General features: G+C 41.9%; 1 protein-coding gene and 1 long non-coding RNA gene across 2 annotated transcripts; one reads left to right on the top strand and one right to left on the bottom strand.

Moving 5' to 3' along the window:
* Positions 1-5660: 5660 nt before the first annotated feature.
* Positions 5661-8744, bottom strand: LOC112565196. The gene is made up of 5 exons (XR_003099367.1): positions 8695-8744; positions 7437-7495; positions 7048-7131; positions 6328-6549; positions 5661-6073 (listed from the first exon to the last, which is right to left on the bottom strand). It is a non-coding gene; the product is annotated as an uncharacterized LOC112565196 (long non-coding RNA).
* Positions 8745-8817: 73 nt separating this feature from the next.
* LOC112565195 (large neutral amino acids transporter small subunit 1-like) lies at positions 8818-17055 on the top strand. Its single transcript, XM_025240526.1, has 12 exons — positions 8818-9050; positions 10230-10591; positions 11650-11874; positions 12041-12169; positions 12775-12874; positions 13485-13529; positions 14116-14239; positions 14666-14769; positions 15024-15120; positions 15844-15993; positions 16308-16485; positions 16856-17055. The coding sequence occupies exons 3-12, from the start codon at positions 11757-11759 to the stop codon at positions 16921-16923; spliced, it is 1113 nt and encodes a 370-aa protein (XP_025096311.1). The 5' UTR covers positions 8818-9050; positions 10230-10591; positions 11650-11756; the 3' UTR covers positions 16924-17055.
* The last annotated feature ends 799 nt before the right edge of the window (positions 17056-17854 follow it).

Raw genomic sequence — 17854 nt, 5'->3', positions numbered from 1 at the left:
CTAGAAGACAACACAGCAGGCGAGCGTGCCTTTTCTATTTTACATAGTGGAGCATAATAAAAGCAAAAGTCAGCAAAGTTTGCATTTCGAAAAGCAAAGAAATAAAACCCTCAAATGTAAATAATTTTCTAAAGCTTAGACTGTGGTTATTACTCGTCAATACAGCTCAGGGTCAGGTTCAGCCGCTGTATTGATGAACGGACAAAGTTTAAAATAAAGCCTCATACATTTTTCATTCTTTCTTTTTTCCATTGAAGACGGAGAACAGGTTCTGAAAAAGTTTCACTCTGCGTGTGTATTCAAGGAGTTTGGCTTAATGCCAGGCTATCTACAGAAAATATTGAATAAAATTGATTCGATCATATTTTATATTTCACCACACTCTCACACTTTTTGCCTTTTCTCGTCGGTGTAGGACACAGCTTCACGTTCATTGGTCTTCATGGTGATTAAATGTTAAACCGAGCACCAGATTATTACTATAGATGAGTTTAGTCCACCTGCATACATTATACATAGTATTTTGTAAGTAACAGGATATAATCAATACTTTAGCAGTATATTTGTGAGTTGTACGCCAAATAAAATCAGTCTTCTTTGAAGAAATTAAAATTTTAGAGAAATGTTCATCATCTGACCAAGACTTTGCAGATCTTGCCAGAATGCAATACTGGCTTTCAATGAGACACAACATTTTGAACACTTAAAAATCTTTGTTAGAAATAAAAACTTGTTAGTAGGAAATATTCTATAAATATAATATTCTTTGAAACTAATGTAACTGATGTTTAAAAAGCACTCAGTAAGGACAAGTTTCCATGTTATGCTTTGAAAGTAAGTATTCTACTAAGCAACTACTGCTAACAGAAGATCCACCCATTGCAGACTGAACAGATTTTTCCACCTGACAAAGTATCCCACATATCTTTTTCTCTCTTGATGATTGTGATCTTGTAGTTTGAAAGTGCTTAATTGGTATGATTACTGCTTTAAACTGTAGAAATAATAGTGTTAGGGTCCTGAACTAATGTCACTGAAGTATATGTTTATTCTTGTAAATCCCTGTTTTGAGCAGCTTTAAACTTAATTTCATGTTTGACTCGTGTTGGTCTTTAAAAAGCTCTTTTTGCACTGCTGTATGACATATCGGGGTAGAGTTTGGGTGGGTTGACCTGCTTCCGTCAGCCTGTATAGACGGCAACCTTTGACCCGAGAAAATCACCTCGGAGTCAGTGGCGTCCCTGTGGAGACCGCGAGCCCTTATCAGCAGCTGAAGATGATGTGCACTGGTGGGCTGATGACGAGGGGAGGGGACTCATCGTCGGACGCCGGTAGGGGAACAAGCAAGGGGATTGGGGCAGGGGGAATGGTGGAATGTCCTGCAGTTGATGATGATGATGATGATGCCCTTAACTTTGTATTTTAAATTTAAGTTGTCGAGGGATGGGAGAGGGAGGGTCAACCGCGGTATCCGGTTCCTGTGACCCTGAGCACGTGCGCGTTACGTGGAATGAAGAGAATACTTTGTCTATGATCGATGTGCTGCCGGGACGAGCAGTGACCGAATCTCGTGCGGTGCGCCATGCTGTCCCCGTGGAGACCAGAGTTCGATGGGAGAGACAGTCGCCGCGATTGGTTGAAAGACTCACACAGGCCCATCGCGTGCACATGCACATTAGCTCCCCCTGCAGCTCTCCCACCACTGCCTGCTGTTACTTAGTCTTGTAGCATCACTTAACTCAATCATGGTAGTACTCCAAAGTAGCAACCGAGAGACCAGACATTAGACTTTTAGTGAATTCGGCCAACTGCAAACACTCCGGGGAACATTGACAAGAAGGTTGGGGGAGAGGGGAGGGCAGGCGTACTTTGGGTGGCAGCCAGCCTGGAATTGTATTCTGAAGTCACATCCTCTGGGCGCCACGCCATTATCGTTCTTGATGTAGGTCACATGCTGCATGCACGTGAGTGCGTTCGAGATGGGGGATGAAATGGAGATCATCGATCACTGCAACGATTAACTAGGAATAGTAGAATGCACTGACATGTTCTATTTTTGTTGAATAAAGGTATCGCATGTTGACAAGTATGCAAACACAAACAGAGAGCAATACACACACAAGAATTCAATCCACACACACAATCTCTCTGCAAGACAATGCACAACAAGCCGATAGGAAATATTTTAAGGAAATGTCAGAAGAGAGAATAAATTTTTAGCTGAGATTTTAAACTGACGAACATAGACAATCAGAACAGCAAAACTAAAGGAAGGGTGCAGAAAGATGTGAGGTTAGTTTGTTCCTCCTACTTAAGAGAAGTCTCAATAAGGCAAATAATAAAAAACAAGAAGTAATTCACAGAACACATTAAGATCCAGAACAAAGCAGATCAGCAAACAAGTGGACAGAGATATCAACAGCAATAAACACAAGAAAAAAAAAACTTCACTCGAAGCATGCCGGGACAGCCCAGCATAAACATAGACTGGCAGAGTGGGAGAGGAATTATGGACGGAGTTAGTGCGTGGATCCCTCTGTAAAGACAGAGCAGAATAGTACACACGAACTCGCCAAGCGGTCATGCACATTCCAAGGCCGACTGAGATGTGAGCACGTGGCGGTCAGATAGTGATCTCACCACAATGAATGGAATTAGAGTTGCATTGACAAACGAGAAAGTTCTTGGAACAATTGAAGAAATGCATTCAGCGAGTTCAGTCGATGGTGCTTGCACACTGAGTCACTGAGCCACAGCTCACAACAACGGCTCAGAAGAACGGACCACGAACTTGTATAACTGGACTGCTGGCAGACGATTTTTTTTTCAGTTGACTACTAAAACGAGGCAGCTGTGTACAAAGCTTCCGGTTTAGTCACATTCATTGTTTAGGCTCTCTGAGACTAACAGCGGAGAACTTCGCAAGAGGCTAAGCGTTGGTCTCGGCAGACAGACAGCAGTCCACCTACACGTCCGCGATAGGACCTTGTCTGTCTGTATTTATTCTTGCATACATTTATGCTGTAGTTCCATTGCTGGTGTGTAAAGCAGAACTAATGAAGTTCAAGCGTTTAAAGGGTTAATTATTGACCTCGTTCTCAAGTGCAGGTACTAGGAGGGGGAAGAGTGCAGCAGGGAAGGGTAGCGACCAGCCGTAGAGAGCACGTGACATCAACGTGAAAATAACTTTGTGCGATTGAATAATTGATCGGAGGAGTGTCGTTTGGTGTGAGTGAGAGAGGAAAATAGTCCTGCAAGAGTGTAGTCTACGTTGGTTGCATGTTTGTGTTCTTTTGTCGAGCTGGTATGTTTTTTTAATAGAACAACTACTTCTATCTGTGCCTGTAAAGTTTATTGAAGGAGACTAATATTGCTAAAGGAAACAGTTTATACTCATAAGAGGAGTTTTTTCAGAGTTTGTTATTTGAGTGTTGTTTAGCAGTACAGGTGCAATGAAAACATATAAAATTGAGCTACAAAGGGTATAGGATGGAATATTGTCCTCACAGAGCTCGTGCACTATCAAGGTGTGGCTAATGACATGCAGTCGACCTCCTTTTCACAGTCGGAAATTTAACTTTAAAGCAAAGTGTACAGAAGGTTAATCAAGCGATTCGTCTCTCAGAATTATCGCATGACAATTTAATGAGACTTGCAGTCCAGGTATGATGTTAAGACATCTGGCAAGTTTGCTTGGTCTTCGCAATTATGACATCTGGCTAATATTTGCCTACTGTACCCATTATGACAGTTGTGTTTCTTGAATTGTGGAAATTAAAAATATCCAAGCATAATGTAATTATAAAAAGAACGTGCCAATGCTTCCCGTGATCCTGTTATTTTATATTTGTTTATTTAGGACACTTTTTTTCCTTCAGGAAAAAAAGAAAAGAAATTGAAGCGGAGACCTTTGTGCATCCACGTGTAGATGTCAGTGACCTCCTAGAGTCATAAAAGCTTCCATCTCGCATTCACACTTTTGTCCAAACAAGGTGGACTATTTCCTCCATTCAGTTTTCCAGCTAACAGCATCTTGTGTTCATTATTTACATCTCCCGACCCAGGTGCGCTCCCTGCGGGACAGTGCCCTTTGACCCGAAGTAGAATGTCGCCGCCGCTGCAGCTCTTATCAGGCGCCATGATGTGTGGCAACAGGCACAGGCATGGTGGTCTGCGATGCTCCACTTATTATTCATGTCTCCTTTCATTTTCTTCACTGTCACCCCCTTTCACCCCATCTCTCTCTCTCTGTAAAGTTAAAGAGAATGGGCAAAACAAGAAAAGTATAGGTTTGTTGCTATTGGGGATGAGGTTGGAGGTATGATTAGGATGTGGTCAGAGTTGTGTGTGTGTGCGCGTGTGCGTGTGTGTGTGTTACACTCCCCAAGCGAGTTTCTGCACACGGCAAAAGTATTTGTCATGGCCGTAGTCAGACACCACCCTACTTCGCGCTTAATTCCTGCGCGTGACACTTCATAATCTACCAGGCAATTTTATCATCTAGGGTATAGAATAGAGTTTATATTAATATCAGAAGACAAACTACAAAACTATCCGGTTTATTGTACACAAAATAACTCTCATGCGCTGGTATCTGATGTGAAGGAAGGCGCGGCCATGGCATCCAATGATGAGGATCAATGGAGAGGTTTTGTTAGGACCTTTCTCCATGTATTATTTAGGAACTTCTGGTTGGAAACTATTGTTGGTTAGTTTACACATTTTTTCATGTTTTGCAGTTCATTGAGTGTGAAAAATGTTGTTAGCTTGTTAGGAGGTTAAACTGACTACACGCAAGTGGTCATCGTTGGCGTGGCACCATAGAGAACACAGGATAGAGCTGCTGTAAAACTTTCTGAAATTTTCCATGGTTTAGTTGACAGGCTTGAATTAAAAAATTGCACCATGACCATAAGTTTGAATTCGGTTGATAACATACCGGTTATAAATAAATGTTCAGGTTCTGCGGTCAAATGACTTCAACCTTTATGCCGAAGCTTGGACAAGAACAACTGTTGGTTTATGGAAATGAATGGTAAAATAGGAGAATTATGTGTTACTCTCTTTCTTCAGTGACCTTATGCATATGACATTTTGTGTGCACAAGACTAACTTTCTTTCTTCCTTCATTCTTTTCAGTTACTTACTTTGCCTTCCTGCGTGTTTGTCACTGAATTCAACCATAAATTTCCTGAGGTCGTGTAGTTGAGACCGAGGTTGGGTGTTTCTGATTCTGAACTCTAATGAAATCCGTGTCTGTCTGTATGTGCCAAGCTGGCTTTGCACCGGAGTCTGGCTATGGGAGATGTATTTTTTTTTTTTCATTCCCTTTCCCTCCCACTCGTCCAGCTATCAAAAGAAAAGTCAACAAGCAGCACAAGTCCCAGAGGAAACGTTTATCTTAAACTCATCCCGAAAGGGACACACTACTCCACGAAATCAATTTTGGTTTTATATTTGTAACAGCAGACATTGCTTTTCCTTATATCTCTCCTTTTTTTGTGCAACTCATTCACTCATGCATGCTGAATAATACCTTTACTCTCCTCAAAACAACGGAAAGGTCGGTTGTTTAGTCAATCACTGTTAAGTGCCAATAAACACAGACAATAACATTGAATCAACTTCTTTATTCATTAAATGAAACTTTACCAGCCAGATTCATTGAAATAAATTATTTTAACAACAAAAATTCGAGCTTGAACTGACATAACAAATGCTTTCAAAATTCAGAAAGGGATTGGTTGGCTGTGTTTACGCCATGCCAGAAAGTGATAGCAGAGAAAAAGAAAGTCAACATCGTGTGTGTCCACCATTGGCTTCAATACATGCAAGGTACCGTTGTCTAATGGATTAAACCAATGTTCTTAGAGTCCTTTGAGGAGTTGTCTGCCTTTCTTGCTGAAGCTGGTACAACTGACTGAGGTCAACTGCTAGGAGTGGGGATGAGTGGCTGTAAGTCGCTGGCCCAGGACATCCCACAGATGCTCAATGGGATTCAGATATTGGCAACAGGCCGGCCAGTCCATGTGGTTGACTTGGTGCTGATGTAGAAAGTCATCAAGCATGTAACCTAAAAAATGATGACATACCGTTGTGAGTTCATCTGTACTCGTCAGGAAAAAATAAATGTTTAGAGAATTATTGTTTCCAATACCTTAAAAAAAAATGGATAAGAATATGGACTTTTTTGCATTAGGTTAATTTTACTAAGCGCTTTTAGGTGTATTTCCATTTTAAAATTCCTAAAAAAATACAGAAAGGTAAAAACAAAACAAAAGAACAGATTAAAAGTAGAAAAAAAAAGAAAAAGAAAAATCCATCTACTCATTAGGTAGGCACAGGCCAGCCCCGTCTCCTGGTATATTTAAATGGTAATGTGGATGTCTCGGAGGACCCAAGACGGCCCCTGGATGGTGATCTCCTGAATGATGTCCGAGCGAGGGATGTGTAGATGTAGATGTTGTCGCTCACTTGGCATTGTCCAACAGTGCCAACAGATGGCCTCAAAGATGTTCCAACAGCTCCCTTGCGCCGTCCTTCAGACCGCTTCATAAATAAAACATGTGAGAATGAAATGCTGAAATCTCATTCCATTGTTAACTGTCAAATTGCTAGAAAGCTAAATTCTCGAATTTTTCCCTTGAGACTTTTGAGAAAATGTCTCTGATTCCGATCAGAGGCAAAGTGTCTGACACGTGTCCCCGTTGTGGACACCCGACAGGCCAAGCAGCAGAATGGCAAGGATTTAAAAAAAACCCGAATTAAACCAAAAAGTTTTTAAAAAACCTCAAACAGATCTCTAACACCAGAAAGGAAGGCAGAGATAAATGTTGTCGTCAAAGGATTTCTGTATTTCCAAAAAAATTAAAGGTATCAGTTTCATTTTTTAAGTGCATAACCGTCAAAAAATATACAATTTTCCATTTCTGCACAGTTTACTTTATATTTAAGATTACCTACTGGATATGTGTATGCATTCTGCAGGAATTAAACTAAAAGATATGGTCCGAAATAATCTTTAAGCAACGGGTTCTAGTTTCCTACCTCCAGCAGTAATTGTAAACTCCTCATTGCTTACTACCCTGACCTCTCCTTGACCCATCACGTGGTGCACACATGTTCTACTTGCTGTAACATTAGCAGTAGGAAGGTACAAGAGTTGTGATGATGCTGTCTGAAAATATTTAAATAGAACACAGCAGCAGAAAAACCTTTCTTTTATGTAGCATGCGATGAATTTCATCCATTTTTAAGAAATTCTCCATAACACCTATTGAAGACAAACTCAGAAAAATCCTATGAATCATTTTTGTTTGAAGAGGTGAAAACCAATAACAAATACAGAAATACAAGTACTTCTACATTTTAAATAGCATTACTTTTAATTGACTATTGCAGTGACACATTCATGGATCAGTTAAGGCAAAAATTACCATATGCAAATGTAGATTAGGAGCATCTGTGCCTTGTATTTATGTATCCAAATGGAGCTCTGTGGAAAGACATAAGATATCACCATTATTTAACCACCAGCGGCAGTTAGACATCCAATGACCTTTGATAATACATGCCAGTATATTATAATTGTGAGAGAAATATTATAAACTTTCAAAATAAATGTGAAAATAAGCTGGAGGTTGGAATGAGTTGGTGTGTACATTCACAAACAAACAAACAAACAAACAAAAAATAAATGCAAAAAAGTTTTTTCACATTCTCTTTTCCGTGCGTGTGTGTGTGAGAGAGAGAGAGAAGAGGCACGACCTAATTGCCTAAATAACAGCTTAGTTGGTCATTTAACAGCTGGTGTCTAGCCTTCTGGTATGGGTTGGAGTATTGTCTAGGCCCCTAGGGCTCTAAGCATTCGAAGCTTAGAAACACCAACAAAAGAGAACGGGCCACTGCCAAAAAAAACCAAAAAACACCAAAACAAAAACAAACAAACAAACAAACTAAATCAAAACAAAACCCACAAAAAACAAAACAAAAAACAAAAACAAACAAACAATAACAACAGTAAGAACAACAAGAAAAACCCCGAAAATTCCGTCAGCAGCCAAGTCCTCTTGCCAACAGCCTGCCGATGAAAAAAAGTACTTTGCTCTTGAGAGCAAATATTCGTCTGCAACACATTGTTCTTCGATGCTATTTTTCTAAGTAGGCCAACACTATTCTGGCATCTTCGTCAAAGCTGTCAGACATTTGTTCTGCAAATGGTTGCTAGGAGAACAACAAAGAAACTCGGTGAGACCGAAGTCCCGCGAGCGTCTGGAACACCTCAAGCTAGGTGTTGAGAAGAAAACAACTGACATACATGTCATCACATCGGTGATAAACTTCATTTCAGAACAGTCACGTGTGCGAGCTAATTGAATAGAAACTTTGAACAAATCTGTTAGTCCTTGAAAGATGGAACAGAAATATTTATAGGTTGAAAACAAAAACTCTCTGGAGATATTGTTGAGGCTTTTTCTTTATTTTTCCGTCTTTTCTCTATTATTTCTATATTTCTTACTATGTGTCTTTGGTTTATTACAATACTAGTCACAGGTTTTTTAAAATAAAAACACACACAAAAACAGTAATATAAAAAAACATATTCACAATCCGGAGACAACTCCACATTTTTATGATTCTGATCCAGTAAGCAATTCTGTTATCACCACCAAGTTGTAGGTTCTTTCAAATTACCTTTATTACACAAAAGTGGAGTTATCCTGTGTGTTATCTGAGCCTTATTCAGTGACTGTAACATGAAGCAAGCCATGACATGCGCAAAGGGTCTTTAACCTTTGCCCTTTGTTATCTCGACAGGCCGGTGGGTCGAGGAGGACATGAGCGCTTTGCTGTGCTTATCGTTGATTACAGTTGCAGTGGAGGCAAGTCTCAGAAAGATGTCTCCAGTTATTTAAATTACAGCGAGAACAGTTTTGTCTCAGAGGTTAACAACTGGGGCACAGCTCGGTGCACTTGCGCTCGACAAAAGCAACGAGGGGAGCTCAATACAGACTCTGGCAGACAGGAGCTCATAAGGCTACTTGCAACAGGTAGGTAACTATTCAGTATGTAACAATAAGTTCATCTTGTTCTTTCATGAGTCGACCAATGCAAGCGCACGTATCAGTATGCATAACTCTAAAGATAAGAAATGAGCAGTGTGCATGGTAATGTATGTAATGGCCCCCGGTAATGGAGTGGTAAGAAGAAGGTCCTGGTTCAGATCTCGTCTCGGGACGTTCTCTGTATGTCTGTATTTCTCAGGGCTGGACAGGTATTCCAGTTTCCTTTTCCCTCAGTACGGAATCAACTCTAGATGGAAGCACTTTCCTGCCAAAAGCAACCAATCAACAGCATGGTTTGCGGCACTCGGTAGTGCAGTGGTTAAAGTCTTTACTTGTCACCACTGCAGACAGAAGAAAAACTGGAATTTATCCGGGTACTGCAGTTTGATTATTCCCGCGCAGAGAGGACACAAGAAAAAGTACACCCCTCAGTTAAGCTCTTAAAACTTCATCATTATCATACTCTGTGAAGAGTTGACTGAACAGTTGCTATTATCAAAAAAACAAAAACAAAAACCACGCTGCACGTAAAGAATACTTTGTGTGTCCCAGTGTAAACAAAGATGTTTATCTTATTGTGCAGCTGACAATAATATCTGAGTTCTGAATTTCAAGCACATCTTTGTGCCAGGCCCGTGTCCTTACTCCTTACAAATTATTTTTGCTTTTGTGTCCATGGCGATAAGACACGCACAGACTGACCATGAACATGCGCGCGCACACACACATACACACACGTGCGCACGCAAGCACGCGCGCATCTAATTCGACTTCCGGTGTCAGCCCCTCGGTGAATGTCAGAGCATTAATTGTTTCTGTTCTGTCGCTCGCTTCTCTAAAGCCAGTAGAGCTTTCTCGATGAGAAAGCAGGACATTTTCCACATGGTGATATAAGCTAGCAGCCAGTCAGACAGCCAACCAGAGAACTTTATTCGTCCAAAAATGCTTTCTGGGTCGACGGCTGTCACGATGAGTAACAGAGCAGCTACAGCTACGTGCTACGTGCCAGGTGCGGGACGTAGTTATGCTCTGGAAGTATTTATTTATATTTCATTCCTCTCAGATTCTGAGATTATTTTACTCGTGTCTTGCCTCCCTAATGGCTGTAAGAACATATTTTTAGAAAGACGTAGCTTTCAAGTTTGAACCTCACAATGTTTCCAGGCGCCAGCTTCATTACGTCACACCAGCTGCCGCATGTAACACGTCACGCCACTCCATACATCACGTCTTGCAGCTGTAACATCCCACAGTCCCTCGCGACACCAGCTGCAGTGAGTGCGTCAGCATCATGTGTGACGTGGCGTCTGACGCTGGCGTCACGCCCACCACGGACCTGCGGTTGCGGCGGAGTCTGGGCCTGCTGTCCGCCGTCAGCTACGTCACCGGCATCATCGGGGCCGGCATCTTCCTCAGCCCTCAGACAGTTCTGCTCAACGTGGGCCGCTCGGTGGGCGTCGCCCTGTGCGTGTGGGCCTTCTGCGCTGTCCTGACCTTCTGCGGCGCCCTCACCTTCGCCGAGTTTGGTAGGAGCAGAAAAAACCACGTGTCGATTCCAAAATGTTTGTCACAAGTTTAACCAGTTAATAACGACTGGAATTGCAAAGTTGTAAAGGTGGTATATGCACGCTGATTGATTGATTGATTGATTGGCTGTTATCTTGAAACTCCAACAACTTATTTCTTTTACTCCTGTGAAAATTAAAATTAAATAACTATAACGGGGAGGCTCCCACGGTATCGGAATTAGCCCCCGAGATACCCACTGTCCAAAATATCTGGACACCGCTCGACCTCTCGCATCTGGAGAACGTACATCAGGTAGAGAATAGAAGGAAGGAAGAGAGAACAACAACAAAAAAAAAAGAGTAACTGGGCAAACCCTTAAATGGATAGAAGTACACCCCATGATATGACAAAGAAGCTCATGCAAGTTTCGAAAGTTAAATACAGGTTTGGCGCTATTTCAACGAGTGTCCTTTGCGAAGTTTGACAAAAGTTTTTAAAAAAATGTTCACAAGTTTCGACAGATTTAGGTTAGAAAGTGTTTGAATATGTCTGATAAGTTCGAAGCGCTCGAAATGTGGAGCTGGATGTTGCCGTGGGCCCATTCAGCAGACGTGTAACGGATTTATTGAAGAAGGTGAAAAACGAAGAAAAAGAATGTTGGGCTTCGCCATTTTCTTGCTAATTCATCGTTCATTTTTTGAGGCGATTTCTCTCCGGCAAGTCTATGTGGAACTTTCTTTGAGCTTCTTTTAAAGTTTCGGAAATAAGACTTGTTCTTGAGTTTCTCATTTTTTTCTGAGGAAACGACTTACTCTCGCTTCATAATTACAGCCCCAGGAGTAGACAGTCGCATGCAAAACCGGCGACAAAGAGTCACAGGAGGAATATTGTCATCAACACATTCATTTCTACCCAGTAATCTTGAACAAGCGGGGTTTAGGGATGGGGTGAGGAGGGGTGGGAGTGGGGTGGGTCTGTCACAAGCGAGCTAACCAGATGACTAGTTGGTCCACTCTTCCCCTCTGCTGTCCTTTTCACCCTTTTCTCACTCACTCATGTGCTTCCACTATCCTAGGTACCCGCATTCCAAGTCAGGATCAACATACACGTACATCAAAGAGGCATGGGGGAAGGCGATAGCCTTTGTGTACCTGTGGTCACACCTGATTACTGGTCCGACCCATGGGCACAGCGCTGGGTGCCATGACAGCAGCGGAATATATTCTGCGCCCGGTGTTCCAGGACTGCCCCGAGATGGCCCCCAGACCAGCCAAGGTCCTCATCGCTCTGTGTATCATTTGTGAGTGTGATAGTAGCCTCTGTTGTTTCTGTTCTTTGAGCAAAATCTTGTTTACACTCACCAGGTAGTCAGGGGCTGCTGGACGAGGACAACTCGTGTGGTGGGTGTGACTACCCATCGTCTCGCATCGCTGGTGTGGGTTAATGTGATCTCAATATTGTTTCAGTACTTCTCGTGTTGGCTAACTGCTATGACACGAGGCTGGGGAGCGCCCTTCAAGTTGCTTCCACCGTGTGCAAGCTTAGTGCGCTCGCTGTCATCATCATCGTCGGCATCGGCTTCATCGCAAGGGGAGGTAATTATCAGACACCATAACAAGAAACTGTTGTTGCTTTGTTTAGTTTTTGTTTGTTTTAGCTTGAAAATAGGAAAACATTAAAATCTTTCTCTGGGAGTGTGATTCATCACAGTTTCTGATACCTTTTTTGGTTCACAATGAACTTCATACACGATTCCATACGTTGCCCTATCATCACCCCATCCCAAGATTCAAAATCCATTAGTGGCTCAGGGTTCGAACGACCAACAAAACCGTTTAAAGATGGTTAGAAAACTCCTCTTCCCACCCACACCTCTCCCGATCAGCAAACTCCAATAAGCACTGCCCTCGACTCACTGTCGGCCCTCAAAGATTATAGATGTTGAAAAATAATTTATCGAGGGGGAAAAGATGCCAAAATTGTGGCGGAATAAGAAAAAATGGCTTTTAGCCAAAATATTTACAACTCCTGCCGATGATATTGAATCAGTAAGGGAAAGGTGGATGAAAACTATCTCAGTTGTTGAGAGAATACTGTAGAAGCCTGTTTTATATTTCAGTTGTATGTTTGTCATTTTTGGAAAATGACGCGGAAAATGAAAAAGTGGAGAACAGTTCAGCTTATGGTCCTGATTTTTCAGACACTGAAAATCTGCAAAATCCATTTTCTTTTGAGGAGGAGCCCAGGCTGGACAGAGTCATCTTTGCTGTGTATGCCTGCACATATGCCTATGTCGGATGGTAAGTCCCACCTCCCACATGTTGATTACTTGATTACTTGCACTCCCATGCCACAGTGAGCCCACAATGCATGTTCACTTGTTTACAACACATCCATATCCCCCACCTACCCACCACCGACTTTTGTCAGCGTGTACTAAACCACATCTGTTCTATGAGCATTACTGCCACCAACAATCCACAGAATGCTGGTCCCTCTTCTAATCATTTTTTTATACATTTCTTCGTCTATTGACTAGTCCCCCTGTTCCTCTTTGTATATTCGCTAAAATCTCAATCTCTTCTCTTTGTCCTCTGATTCTTCTTTTCGTCGTCTATGTTTGTCTTTGATTACTTGTCTGTATGCTTGTTTATCCTTCCGTCCATGGTGTCCAAACTGTCTATGTCTCGCTCTTGTCTCAAGCGCTAAGAGCTCGCTCCTTTTGAGTGTAATTATGCAAAATATAAATCACACCTTGTTTTTTTTTTTTATTATTATTATATTAATTGTTAGACAGCAATCACCTTTTTAAAGTCTTGAAGAAAAACTGTTTCTGTATTATTTTATAAGCTGTGATTGTCATTGCGAATGATTGTTGCCCACCTATTGTGTGTTCTGATCTTTGTCCAGGGACAGCCTGTGCATGGCCGTGGAGGAAATCAAGAACCCCAACAGGTAATGGCTTCAATTGAGCTCTTCCTGTCTTAGTCTAATGTCAATCACACTGGTTATGTCAGGGTCACAAACTGTCAGCACAGTCTTGTGTGAGAAAGTAGCAGTCATGTGACCATAGTACAGGATGATCCTCATAAGCAGTGCATGGTGTCTAATGTCAATGACAAATAAAAGAATGCAGGAAAGATAAATATTAAATAAAAACTAGAGGTGGAATAGGAATTACATTTCTTTGTAAATAAATATTTTTTCTTAGCGCTACATGCACAATGTAAGCAGTTTTATACAACCAATGACGTAGCGTTGCCTTGGTGAAGTAATGAGGCTAAAATATTTAGTGATAAATAACAACTCCGATAGGTCAAAAGTTCTTGGGCCTAGTGTGGGAGGAATTCCCCATAAGCCATACGGAGCTTAACAGATCTTCGCCGGACACACGCTACAACAGATATCGAGGGAATATATAAAAGATTAATTCCTCGAAACGATTTGTGCTCAGGAAATCTCTTTAAAAAGTAAATCGGAGAGCTGGTCACTGTTGTTGTTGTTGCTGTTGTTATTATTATTATTTATTATTATTATTCAGGAACATTCCACTGGCCATCCTGCTGGGCATCCTGGTGGTCATGGTGTGCTACCTGTTGGCTAACCTGGCCTACGTGACCGTCCTGACAACCGGCCAGATCGTATCCAGTGTGGCTGTTGCCGTTGTGAGTTTATTTTTTTTTTTTTTTAAAGATTAAGAGCCTTTGTGGAAATTCTAAAAAGGATTAGACTCTTTGTCTGGGTAGGTAAGAGCTCGGGGAAACGCAGAACATATGACGGGGAACTTTCATAAACTAGTCGGGTAGTCAGTGCGTGTCGATGACCTTTTCAACTCTTACATGAGAACACATTTAAAAATAGCTTTGTGCAGATGGCGCGTGCATGCAAAGAAAATGGCAAAGAGAATCAACACAATGTCGACATTCTTGATGAGGATGGAAAAATAGTTCTTGTGGTGGTGGTGTGGTGCTGCAGCTTTGTATAGTTTTGCGTGAAATGCGATTATTGTTAATTGTCCTCTCATTCTTTGTATTTGGAATATACAAGTTGACGCATTTCAAACAATAACCAGATAATATCTCTTTGTGCAGGGGTTCTGTAAAATGTCCATACCGTCTCTGGTGTGGTTCATCGTGCCCTGTATTGGGATCTCTGCCACCGGGGTCGTCAATGTTATGATATTTTCCTCGAGCAGGTAAGGCTTTCGACCTATGATGTTTGTTAATTACTCGAATACAAAACATTACATTCTAACGATGATGAGGAGGAAGAGGAGGAGGAAGGTGTATATTATTCTTTTATTGAAACTTTTATTCACGAAAATCGTTAGTCGATGCACTGTTTAAAATAGCAAAACCAAACCCTGGAAGCTTTTGTGATTGGGTATTCAATATAAGGTAATGTAAGTGTCGTTTCAAATATGTATCATGTCATGTAAATGTATTTCAGAATAAACTTTGTGGGAGGCCGGGACAATCTCTTTCCAGAAGTACTGAGTATGGTCAGCGTATCTCGCCGGACCCCACTAGTGTCTTACCTCGTCCTCGTAAGTCTCTCTTTGTTTCTCTCTTTCTTTGCTCTCTCACTCCGCTTTTCTCTCGCTCACTTACTTCCATACCTTCTCGCACTACATAATAATCCAAGTACACTATCTGAAGCAACACAATCTCTCTGGTACAATTTATTTGCTGCACTCCTCCTCTCTGACCACTCTTATTCCGGGGAGCTGTTAAGGACAAGACTAGTGTGATGCAAGAGCACTTTAAAAAAAAGGGGAGGGAATAAAATATCCATCATCTCTAGTGAAGAGAAAATTAATAAAACAAGAAAGAAAAACAATTTTTCAGCAGGCTATAGACAGTGCACCGTGGGACACCATCAGTTCCCTTCTCCATAACAACACAAGTCACTGTTTCCTGTCACTGCTTCCCCTCTCCTATGCTTCCACCTATTGTTCTGTTCTTGTCAGGTGTTCGCACACACTCTAGCATTCCGGCAGGCAATAATTCAAGATTCTTATTCATTATTTTTCTATGTTCTTATTGCTTCTCAAGAATGATGGCTGCTGGAGTAACATAAAGTTTAAGACACCTATTGAGCGCCAGTGTACCACTCTCACAGCCATGGCTACCGCGTGCATTGATTTGCTTCATTGTGTTGGGATGTGGAGTGTTGTTGTTGTTGTAAAGGACATAAGTTCTTCACCACTTACCCCTTTGTTACTGATAAAACCCTTTGTTAACGCTTCTTGGTATAAATATTTTTTCAGGGACTGCTGGCTGGAGTGGTTGTTCTTGTAGGGGATATATCCTCTGTACTCGGCGCTTACTCCCTCATCCGGGCCTCGGGGGAAACAGTGGCTATTCTCGGCATCTTCCGCCTCCGCAAAAAGTTCCCTGCTACAGCTACAACTTACGTGGTAGGTGACTAGCGCTCAGCCCCACGTCCTGTTCATAGTCACTTCGAGGTCTGAGGGGATCGGGTCTGGGGTTGACAGGTGAGGAAGGAGAGGGGAAATAAATATGTTTTTTATTTAGTTCATGTTTCAAGCTCCTGGTTACCCACGGTTTGTTGTTTGGAAATATGACAATAGTTTTACTAGGATATGTTGTCACCATTATTGGTCATCGTCATTTGTCACTCAGACGATGGTCTGTAGATAGTCGTCGTCGTCGTCGTCGTCCGTTTTGAAAATGTTCAGTTATTCGGAGGAGGGTTGGGGTTGTATTGCAGGTTCCGACCATAGCGCCAGTGACGTACCTGATCCTGCACTTGACGCTATTGGCTGTCTCCCTAACACGTGACCTGCCACGCTATGCAGTGGCGCTGCCGCTGTGCCTGCTGGGTCTACCCGTGTACTACATGTCTTCCACCCCTATCTTCAGGGTTGGCCCTCTGAAGGCTTTTAACGGTGAGCTTGTTAGCATCAGATGTCTGTCGGTGTGTTGCTCCACATCATCCTTATTATCCTGTCCTTACGAGTGTGACCTTTTGACCCATACAGCAATTTTTCTTTCTTTCTCTTTCTTTCTCTCTTTCTTTCTCTGTCTCGAAAGGCCTGGACATATAAGACTGATACTATGACTTCATCATCAGAACAAGTGCTTTATAAAAGTTCTAGAAAAGCCTAACTTAGTGTCTTGCGTGCATTGTCATGTTTGTGAAAACATTCCTGGGTGAGAAGAACCTAAACGATAATTTTTACAGTCATGATAATAATATCATTTCTTTTCCATACTTCATTACAATAAATTACAATAAATGTCATTTCTTCTGTACAGATGTTGCCGTGAAACTGAGCAGACGACTGTTGCTGTGTGACTTTGCCTCCAAAAATTACGAAAATTAGATGAAATTATTCTGCTCCGTGTTACAGCTAGTGCTTGAAGTGAGACCACGTGCCTTGTTAACTGAGTGTTTTTATAACGAACTAAATACAAAAATAAATAGAAAAACTAGTCCAAGACTATTTTTCAACACATCTTGAGCGTGAACTTGTCGTTAAAAGACAGAAAGATTGGGAATCTCTCTGCTACCTAGCTGTCTGTCATCTTTTGTCTGCCTGCTGTCTGTTGCTATTGTCTGACAGGCGGTGGCTGTTTCTCCTCAACTCTCTTTATGTGCTAAACAAATATTTTTTTTTTACTTCATTGTTTCATACTGCTGATGTGTTAAGATTGCCGTCTGGTTCCTCTATCCTTTGCTCCTTGTGCTTGTTTGTGTGTGCATGTGTTCCGTGTGCATTCCGTGTGTTTTATTTATTTATTTCTTCTTTTCTTACTATCTTCCTGCGCGTTTTTCTCACAAAGTATTCTGTTCACTTAGTCCAGCACCGGTTCAGCTAAATTAAATTTTCATCGGAAACACTTTTCGCCTTTGGGCAATCAGCCGAGATGAAAAGATGCCGAGTGTGACAAGCCTGCCGAGCTTGAAGTCTGCAGCTAGCATCCATTGTGTTCACATACACATTGCTGGGTGTGCCTAACCGCACAGGTGGATCAATGGGTGGCTTTGTCCCGGTCACACTGATACCAATGTTGTCAGGACACGCCGTGGTCTTCACTTCGTCGTCACGGCCCATTGCCCACTGGCGAAACATCAGCAACAATGAAAACAGGATGCTGGTCTGAAACTGTATTTTGCTGATGTGTGAAAAGCTTTATTAATTGTCCCCAGCGACCTGCTGTGTGTTCATGTGCTTTGTGTTGTGTGGTGGCTTGCATGGTGTGTGGGTTTGTGGGTATAAACTGTACATGTGTAGCAGTGGCTGTATCTGTCTG

This window comes from Pomacea canaliculata, linkage group LG5, assembly GCF_003073045.1.
Source record: "Pomacea canaliculata isolate SZHN2017 linkage group LG5, ASM307304v1, whole genome shotgun sequence".
In the NCBI taxonomy this organism is placed as follows: domain Eukaryota; kingdom Metazoa; phylum Mollusca; class Gastropoda; order Architaenioglossa; family Ampullariidae; genus Pomacea; species Pomacea canaliculata.
The sequence above is the reverse complement of the archived record's forward strand: the minus strand, read 5'-3'. Positions and strand labels throughout refer to the sequence as shown.